This window comes from Dendrobium catenatum, unplaced genomic scaffold (genome assembly GCF_001605985.2).
Source record: "Dendrobium catenatum unplaced genomic scaffold, ASM160598v2 fragScaff_scaffold_54, whole genome shotgun sequence".
Lineage (NCBI taxonomy): Eukaryota > Viridiplantae > Streptophyta > Magnoliopsida > Asparagales > Orchidaceae > Dendrobium > Dendrobium catenatum.
The window spans coordinates 2,517,308-2,528,405 of NW_021318516.1; the positions used below are offsets into that span (position 1 = coordinate 2,517,308).

The following is an 11,098-nucleotide window of genomic DNA, read 5'->3' on the forward strand; positions in this document are numbered from 1 at the left end:
CATAATATTATAACAATAATTACAACCAACTATTACTCAATCACATCCCTCTGACCATTGTTGTCCGACTACGATCCTAGCAACCACATTCGCCCGCTGACTGCAGTCCCTCCGACCATCGTCGCCCTCCGACTGAGATTCCTCCGACTACAGACTCCCTACTACGATCCTACCAATCGAACGAACAAGTCAATATACTCTTGAGAACAACTCTTATATCACTAAATTCTTCCAACTCCCACCATGTAATGTGCTATATATAATGTATATTTACTATATAGAGCTAATGCATTTATTCCCTTAAAGAAAGGTCTCATTTGTAATCAACAATATACACTAATATAATCATTTTAATTGTGCCAGGTCTCGTCAGTTTTACCCTTTTTAGTATTTTTCATGAAAAAAATTTGATGTCTCTTATAACTCTTGCACCTCTTGCTCTTATCTATACTGAATCTTTGTGTAAAGCTTAGACCCTAATCTCTATATATCTCTATTGCTACGAATGTTCCAGTCCACAACAAGCTGATTGAAAATTAGTTTGATTACTTCAAAATCAACTCAAACTACAATTAACAAGGATATGAACACAAAGGTTTTATTTGAGATAGATTTCTTACTATTTTCTAAAGCATATTTCCAGTACCAAAATTTATTGAATTAAAAATTGTGTACTAAAAAATTATTTAAAAAATTAGTATGAAAGCTATCTCGAACGAAACTTAATCGATGTCGAGTTTATTGTTACAACTCATTGAAGTTCGGCTCTCCAAACAATAGTATGCTCAAACTCAAGCTCAAGCCCAAGTTCGAGCTTGTCTAATATTAATGTATAATTAAATTCAATATTTAAGTTGAAACTTGAAATGTTATGTTGTTTGTGAAAAGGATTGCCATTTGGCTAGCAGGGTTCTTGTTTTTGTTCATCTTATTTCTCCAAAAGAGCTTGTGTATTGAGCTCGATCTCAACTCATTAAAATAAACGTTGGCTCAAGCTCGACTCGAATGCTCATCGGCGCTGGAGATGATGATGTTAGTAGAGGAAATCTCGGGCCTCGTGACTGGAGAAGCAGGCAAAGCTGGATTTATTTTGGGAAAAAATCAATAGCCCCATTTAATATGTTTGAAAGGCAGAAGATTGTCAACTTCATTTACTGCAAAAATGACAAAAGCCTTAACTTCAATACATAAATGATAGCTTTAATGTAGAATGACACATGTAATGCAGCAAAAACGATCATGATAAATAGAAAGGGAGATTTACATACATACCATTTAATACTATGCTATTTACATATTTAACACCTAAAACTTTAATATTACATACATACCACCCATAGTTCATTTTCATATCAAATATGAGTGGTAGAAATGAAACAAAAGCCTTAACTTCAGTACATAAATGATAGCTTTAATGTAGAATGACACATGTAATGCAGCAAAAACGATCATGATAAATAGAAAATAACTCAGCTCACTTTGATCGGTTGGGTGGGAGCTTTCCCTACTAATTAAGGGGCTTAGATTCGAAGCTTGAGTATGTGATATATGTATGAATTTAATTTAAATGACTCAAAAGACTTAAAAAATTATATATATAAGAATTAATGATTTCAAACCTACCCAATTCAAATTTGAGCGGGCTCAAAATTAAATCAATTCGCATCATAAGCTGATTTCAAGCCATATTATATTGATTGAGGCTGTTTTCGAGCCCTATTCGAATAGACTCAAATTCAACTCATTCACATCTCTACGTAAGAGTATGATTTCGTTAATTTTTTTTTTTTTTACTATTATCTAAAGCAACTTTTTAATACAATAATTTTTAATTTAAAAATTATTTATACTTAATATATCATCAAAAATATATCTGGATCGGACACGAATCTTGAAGGCAATTTTGAGTTGAAAACTTCCAGGATTAAATCTGGGATCATTTTTGAACTCCATATTCAGCAAATTTATAGTCGAACGAAATGTCTCTAAAAGAAGAACAAAACGACACCAAATTCGACCCAATCCGAGCCCAAATGGGTCCAAATCAAAGACACGAAGCACATTTAGAAGTTCAAACCATAAATTAGATGACCAAATAATTTCCAATTATGATATGCTTATAGTCAAATCAAGTTGCTCTACAAAATGAATCCAACGAGCCCAATTAAAATTGTCAAATTTTGATATCATTAAGATACTCAAATACTCAATAAGCGGTCCACAATCAGAGTTGATATCGACCATCCATTAAAAAAAAACTTCCGACATGCCCTTGACCTCCTCCATATTTATTGATTATTCCACTCCCTGAAAAATATAAATAGTCCTCTCATTCTACAATGAGGGAGAAGAAACAAACGACACCAAATTCGACCCAATCTGAGCCCAAATGGGTCCAAATCAAAGACACGAAGCACATTTAGAAGTTCAAACCATAAATTAGATGACCAAATAATTTCTAATTATGATATGCTTATAGTCAAATCAAGCTGCTCTACGAAATGAATCCAACGAGCCCAATTAAAATTGTCAAATTTTGATATCATTAAGATACTCAAATACTCAATAAGCGGTCCACAATCAGAGTTGATATCGACCATCCATTAAAAAAAACTTCCGACATGCCCTTGACCTCCTTCATATTTATTGATTATTCCACTCCCTGAAAAATATAAATAGTCCTCTCATTCTACAATGAGGGGGAACCAAGCAAGGAAGAAAAAGAAGATAGGAAAGGAAGAGAAATAGAGTTCTCTTGCCACCATAATATTCCTCGACCACCGCCCGGCCATTGACCATTTTGAAACTTTCGCCATGCTTCCAACGGTCCATCGACTATCGCCGAACTTCCGCCCGACAACCAACTAATATCGGATTTACGCCCGACCGCTTACAGTCGTTGAACTTCCATCTAACCCCTGTTCATCACTAGATTTCAACAAGACGAGTGATTATTGTAATCAGATATTTCTCATGTTTAAAGATGTATCAATCATTTGCAATCTACTCAAACACTAGAGGATTCATTTCAACAGGACGTCGCCTAATGGCTTTTCGCTTTAGGGTTTTCCACGTAAAAAAATCTTGTGTTTCTATTTTCTCTATTTGTGAGATGGAAATTCGTGCAATGCTAAGACACCAAATTTAATAATTTACTGCAACAAATATTCTAACTCGCAAGAATACTAAAATTTTATTTCTGAAAGCAATAAAAAAACCTATCTCAAATAAAACTTTAAGATAATATCAATTGCTTTTTATAACTTCAGAACTATAATCTCCAACTTAACCAAGTGAATCCTACTAAGTTAAAGCTCACATGCATCCTTTGAACTTCCCTCTCATTGGAAATGTACTCCATGTATATCTTTAGGCTTCTCTAATAGTGATAAATATAAATGGTCCATAGAACATTTTATCCAGAATATTATAAGCTACAGTTTTTCAAACATTTTATTCAGAATACATTCATTGAATATGTATCAAATTATCATTGAACCTGTATTGATTTATTCCAATTCAGGCTTCAAACCTGATTTATTTTGACACGAGATAGCTCAACCCATGAAATTATTCAATATAGAGTAGGATATTTTTTAATTTAAAAACTATTTGGGATAATTGTAGTTTTTTATAAAATTGATATGAATTTGTTGTGCGAAAAACAACTTTTTTTTTTTGGAGATACCCACGAAGGGGCCTACGCGTTAATATAAAACAAAGATTACAAGGTCATTAAGGGAAACCAAGCTCTCTACTGCTCGGAAGAGCTACAAAATTAAAAACAAAAAAAACTGCGAGCTCGGGATCCCTACTAAGCAAAAGTACACATAATCATAGGTACATTCTACGGTGCACAAGAGCGAGCTCCCACAAATCATAAATGTACAAAAAGTACTATCCATATCCACAAAACTCCCGCTCCTTCCAACAACACGATCACCTGCAAGGCAAAAACTCTGCAAAACAAAGTAATAGACAAAAATACAATAAATGCAGTAAAAATAACACAAAAACCGGTTGTCATAGGAATGATTATCACAATTACCACAAAAATTAAGACCAACCGTCCAAAAAGCATACTGTCTAATTATAATCCCACAGATGGTAAACCAATTATAAATAATAGTGTGATCAGACAAAGAGGAATATAGGGGATTCAGGATCCAAATAAGCAAACCCAACCACCAATACAGGCTAACAGAATTCCCAGGAATCTCAATAGTAAAAAAACAATAAACTCCAACCACCTGCAACAACACAACTGATAAACAAATTAAAATAGCGGGTCAAAGCATAAGGAAGAGTTCCCAGGTAACGGATTAGCACACATCCTCACGGGATCCAATATCCCGTGAAATGCCATCAAACCATCTAGGCTACAGAAAAACCCCACCAAAAAAATAGAGTTCAACCGCACAGCACCCTCCTCTAACACAGAGAAACACTTAAACATCCAAGAGAAAGAGATCAGCAGCCCCTCCATACAACACAGAGCCCACAAAGAAATATCGGTGTCCAACACATACCATCATCATCAAATTTTGACTTAATCATGCTAGACCACTCGGGCACATAGAACCCATCAATACATCCCTAGAAATTAAACCATATACGAAGAAAAGGTAAAGCCACAGCCAGAAATACCCAACACCAAAATATAACATCCACAACCTTAAGAATTAACATAATGAACACAATGTTTATCCAAATATAACAGGCCCCTAACCGAAAGAGGCATATTAGAAAAGCAAAAATCCTACATATAGTCCAAATCCCAACCCCAACTAGCCAAAGCTTTAGCACAAGCATTACCATTTCCTTCAATAAACAAGAAGGAAACATTATGCCTACTCATCACCCACAGAATATCCCTCCTTATATAAAACAATTTTGAAGAGCATGTAATATCATTCCTCAAAATACAGGACTGGAAACAACAAGATGAGAAAACTTCCACCATAATATTAGTGCAGTCAAGAGATAAACACAACTTTAAACCATAGAGGATATCAAAAGAAGTAGCAATAGTAAATATCACCATTATAAATAGGACATGCAAAATCAAGAATATAATTACCTTTGGAGTCCCTGATGAGATAACCACATCCAACCATAGAATTGTTGAAAGAACCATCAACATTTAACTTCAAAAAAAAAATTTAGGTGGTGTAAGCCAACAAATACTTCTCGAAACCTTTTGACTGTTATCCACATCAAGATTAATCACAAATTCAAAAGCAGCACTATGATACTTATTGAAGTTCTTAGCAGTAATAAGCTTAGCAAAAAAAGTTATCTAATTTTATCTTTCACCTTTTGAATAATCCGATGAGGATTCATAACCACACCATTATAGCGGGAATTATTTCTCTTCAACCATAAGAACCAAAGGATAAGAGAAGAAATAGCATTCCTGATATGTCCTTTGGAATTAACAAACCAGCACTTCAATAAAGAATAAATAGAAACCTTAGCATTAAAGTTGTTAAATTGTAAAATATCCTCAAAAAGAGTCTAGGCTTTAACTGCACAAGGGCCCGAGAAAAAAAACATGATGCATATTTTCCAAGTGATAACAACATTGGAATTTAGAAGGAAGAATGAAATCACGTTTCTTCAGGCCTTCTTCCAAAGTACCACAACATTTATTCCAGGCCAACCAGTGAATTTTAGAACTGCTACTAGTCCCTTTCAAAAAGAATTTATTAAGAATTTTCTCAAGCCTGTAACACATAGCATGAGTAGGAAGTAAAGTTTGTAAACTATAAAAATGGATAGAGCAAAAAACACTTTTAATAAGTGTTAATCTATCACCAAAACTAAAAAAGTTAGAATGTTATTCACAACCGAGAATAAATCATAAAAAAGAAAAGATTTTTTCCTACCCTTATAAAGAGCCACACCAAGGTACTTTAAGGGTAAACCAACATGATTGAAACCACTTAAGTTTTTAATGGCCATAATACGATCCAAAGGAACATTCTTAGCAGAAATAAAGCCACATTTGTTACGATTAAGGGCCAAGCCACTCTCCAATTCAAAATGTTTAAAAAAATTCAACAACTTACTAATCCTATTTAAGGATGCATTAACAAAAATAATACAATCATCCGCAAAGCATAAATGAAATATATGAAAATCACCCAAATTTTTAAAATATAATATGGGATACTTTTCAAAGAGATCAGCCATACCTCTAGAAAGGTAATCAGCCGTAATAATATAAAGGGTCGGAGAAATAGGATCACCCTGTCTCAGATCATGAGAAGCCCTAAAGAAACCATTATATTTATCATTGACAATGATAGAGAAATAAGGACTTTTAATACAAAGCTTAATGAGATTAATAAACTTAGTGTCAAAATCAAATAACATCATAATATCATAAAAAAAAAGACCAAGATATATTATCATACGCCTTAGCAATATAAAATTTCAAAATCATAGTCCCACCTCTCACTTTAGCATCCAAATCATGACAGAACTCCTGAGCCAAAAGAATGTTATTCGCAATGGCTCGACCTTTAACAAAACCCATTTGGAAAGGAGAAATCAAATTAGGCAAGAAAGTAGATAAACAATTCATCAAAATTTTAGATAATAACTTGTAAAAAAAGATGCAAAAACTAATAGGTCTAAAATCATTATAAGTAGAGACATAATTATTTTTGAAAATAAGCACAATAGAAGTAGCAGTAAAAAATTTAGATATGACATTATCATAAAAAATTTAAGAACAATAGAAAATAAATCATTTTCAATGATATTCCAAGTTTTCTGAAAAAACTTCGAAGTGAACTCATCAGGCCCAGCCACCGACTCTGAATTCATACCAAAAACAGTATCCTTAACCTCCTCCAACAAAGGGGTTTAGACAAGAAAATATTATTCTCATGAGAAATAAGAGATGGAATAATATTAGGATTATGAATAGTTAAAGGATTGAAATTTTTATTAAGATGATTTGAAAATGTTGAACAACTAAGTTAGCAATTTCAGTGTCATCTTTAGTAAAAGAACCATCAACACACTGAATTTTATGAATAAAATTAATATCGTGCTTCCTTTTAACTGAAGCATGGAAACACTTAGTATTGTTGTCCCCTTCAACAAGATGTTTAAGAGCCACTTTCTGCTTCCAAAACATTTCCTCTTGAGCTTGTAATTTGTTAAGCTCATCTTTAGCCTCCCTCAAAAGACAAAAGTTAGCCTCATAAGGGAATACTTGGCATTGAGATTCACAGGAATTAACTTTATCCTTCGTAATTAAAACATTAAAAAAAAAGATTTTTAAAAACATTATGATTTCACCAGTTCAAAACAAACTTAAGTCTTTTCAGTTTATACCACAGTCTATGCATACAAGAAATATTGTTGTTCGGATGTAAAGGGGCGATCCAATTATCCTTAACCACGTTCATAAAGTCTCATGAGGTAACCACATGTTTTGAAACCTAAATTGAGAAGGCAAATCTCTCAATCTATGCTTAATTTTAATGAGAAGATGAGAGTGCTCCGAGAGGGTCCTGCTCAGGTGTTCCACATTAGTATGATCAAAAGAATGCAACCACTAATCATTAAATAAAACACGATCTAATCCTTGCCATAAATTCCCATGACGTCAAGTAAATTTATCACCAAAAAGCCAATATCAATAAGATTAGTATTCATGATCATGTTATTAACATCCTTCATAGATTGATAAAAAGGGAAGGAGCCCCCTAAGCACTCAGACGGGCTAGTGATGGTATTAAAGTCTCCCCCTAGGCCTCGTTTGGGACAACTTTCTTACTGCTTCTTAAAATTTTTTATTAAAAAATTATTTTAAGAAGCACTAAGAAAGTCGTCCCAAACGAAGTCTTAATCATTCTGGTTACAAATAGCAGCTTAATTTCTACCACTAAATTTTTTGAAAAATATTGAGAAAATAATAAAATTGTAGTTATCAAACAAAAGAATATTTGCTTTATGACAATAGAGGGCAAGAAAGTTGACTCAAACTAACCCTTAATCGAAATCATATACCAAAATTTCAAAATCTTATTATATTTTATTATTATTTTATTAAAGCAAAAAAAGCTTATATTTTTGTATTTTCATTCATCTCCTTATAATTTTAATATTTATATGAAAATAAATTATAATAAACATAGCTAATGAAAAGGTCAATTTATCCCTCCATTAAAAAATATTTTCGGACTTCGATCAGCCAAAAATTTAAAAGTATATTCGATGAATCATATTTATTTTTAATGAAATTCAAACACCTACACCAAAATACACAGTGATTGAATCATGCTGTAATACACTCCTTTCCATGACCAATATTAATGACTGATCGATCTGCCTTTCAGTTCACATGGCTAGGATGGTATACACGTTGTAACCTTACAGCCTGTTCATTGCATGCAATATATGCATGAATTATTAGAAATGAAAAATTTATAGAACAAATTTATTATTTCATAAAGAGTATAATTAATATATTTATTTTTTAATAATATTATTATTATTATTTTAAAATTATCTATCTCGTGCACGTGGTGCGCATGCAATTCAACTAGTATAATAAATGTCAAAAAATAAAAAATAAAAATAAAAAAATTCTGCATGAGAATGTCCTGAAAATAAATGACTTCTTAGCTCCTGGCGTTATAAATGGAAGATAAGATGGCGAGTCTTAAGTGCCACTCCTTTGCATTTGCACACATATTTTTATCGTCGTAGCAACTGCCCAGCCATGTCCTCCGGCGACACTAAACTCTCTCAGGTCCTCCTCATCCCGAGCTCCGGCATGGGCCATCTCAATCCGATCGTCCGCCTCGCCAAAGCACTTTCCGACCGCGGCATCTCCATCTCCCTCCTGACCGTCCGCCCCACCATAACCGCCGCCGAATCCAGCCTCCTCTCCTCCCTCCCATCATCCCTTCTCATTGACTTCCCTCTGGCCCCATTTGACCCTTCTCTCTTCCCCGAGTCCTCAGACCCCGTCACACTCCGATGGGAAGCCATTCGCCGCTCCGCCCACCTCCTTCCTTCTCTCATCTCTACCATATCACCACCAGTCTCATCCCTCATCATAGACATCACCATCGCCTCCACCTTCCTCCCAGTGGCTGTCGCCGCAAACATTCCTTGCTTCGTCTATTTCGTCTCGTTTGCTTCCATGCTCGCTCTCTGTTCTGTTTCCCCCTTCGTTCCCCATCCCATCAGTACTGACGTCAAGATCGCTGGCGGCGTTCTCAAGATTCCATATTCCTCCGTCCCGCCGCCCCTCCGAGACCCGAACCACCTCTTCACCACCCAATTCATAGAGAACGGTCGGGCACTTACTCTGGTAGCCGGATTCTTGAGCCACAGTGGGTCGAATTCGGTGATGGAGGCGGCCGCGGCTGGGTTGAAGATGCTCGCATGGCCAAGAGGAGGAGATCATAGAGTCATTGCGGCGTCGGTGCCAAGAAATGGGCTGGGAATATGGCCGGAGAACTGGGCGTGGGAGGCCGAAGAAAGAGTCGTTGCTGCGGAGGAGATTGCGGTGAAGGTGAGGGAGTTCATGGCGGATGAAAAGTTGGCGGAGACGGCGGCGAAGCTTGGTGCGGCGGCCACTGCGGCGGTTCAGGAAGGCGGGACCTCGGATCAGAGCTGGCGCTATTTGATAACGAAACTGTGAGGCGGGGCAGATGACCGGCCGGACTAGTTTGCTTGAATATTGTTAATAAGAATATCCTTTATGTTAATCTTCTCAGTTCAGCGTTCAACTTTGCTTGAAGTGGCGCAATCAGCTTGTTCTTCCTTCATTCAGTAATATTGGACCAGCGCCCAATCTATGTAATTTCAAATCTATTAAAAAATAAAATTGCATTAGTCGGATTTAATGTTAGCTGATTGAAAGTTTGTTTGAAGTTTGTAGAGCCATAGAGGTGATGTGTGTGTGCTTAATTAATAGGCTTAACATCAAAAAATAATTTTTTTTGGGTAGTTGAACGAATACATAAAAAATAAAGTAGAAAATAGTGATTATATGTTTCAGGGTGGGAACACAGCTTCAGAAGAAATTCAATAAAATAAGAACAAAAGTAAAAACAGTCGCACCATAACTTATGGGGGTGTCAAACTTTGACCTGAATTGAAACCTCATCTTAAACCTATCCAAAAAATTTTGGGTTCGGGTCAACCTATTTATCATATGCATGGGTCATGTTTGTATTTTCGACCTGTTTCTAAAATCGGGTCGGATTCGGATTGAGTCGGCAACCCGGGTTGACCTACGAGCCACCGATTAGCCCTCAAGTCCAGCTCCGGTCCAAAGTCCCGCACTCATCGCGAGTCCAAAGTCTGACGTGGCTTCCGGTGTTCCGACTACGTCGGCGCGTACACGACTCCGTGTTTGTCGTGATGCCGATTGTCGTCTGGTGCAGTGGAGCCGCGACTCCACATCAGTCGTGAGTGTCATGAGTGAAGTGTGTTTGTGTCTACCGCCCGCATGTTCATCGGCATCTACCGTAAAGCTCGAAGGCCCTCTGCTCCGCTTGTAGTGCTAGAATGTGTACGCAGAGATAGAGATGAGTATGAGGATTAAACCTTTGCGGGTCAGGTCATGTCAATTTTTTGTAGAAAGCAGTACCGAATATTTGATTTGGGATATCTTTTTTTTTTTCATTGATTTCAATAAATTTTTAAACAAAAAGTTGATTTCTACAATAACTTTTAAAAAAGCTTCTTTCTCCATACAACTTTACAACTACCTTTATAAGAAGTTGTAGCAGTCCTAAACGGGTCATAAAAATCTATTTGAGATAGTTTCAACATTTTATAAAATTGGTTATCAAGTTGTTGTGGAGAAAACAATTTCATTATTATGATTGTAGAAATCAAATTTTTATCATAAAAATTTCTGAAAAACATAGAGAAATCATAAAAAAAAAAAGTAGCCAAATAAAATTATATTTAACTAATCCGCTCAGTCTAAAATTTAAAAGTATACTCAATGAATCATATTTATTTTTACTGAAATTCAAAATCTTGTATGGTGATGATGATTGAAGGCGTGTATCCAGGCAACAACAGTTGGAGGATTGTGCTCTAATAAAAATGA

General features: G+C 35.5%; 1 protein-coding gene across 1 annotated transcript; it reads left to right on the forward strand.

Moving 5' to 3' along the window:
• Positions 1–8,720: 8,720 nt before the first annotated feature.
• LOC110097095 (UDP-glycosyltransferase 708A6-like) lies at positions 8,721–9,714 on the forward strand. The gene has a single exon (XM_020823331.2). The coding sequence runs from the start codon at positions 8,744–8,746 to the stop codon at positions 9,671–9,673; it is 930 nt and encodes a 309-aa protein (XP_020678990.1). The 5' UTR covers positions 8,721–8,743; the 3' UTR covers positions 9,674–9,714.
• Positions 9,715–11,098: the final 1,384 nt, after the last annotated feature.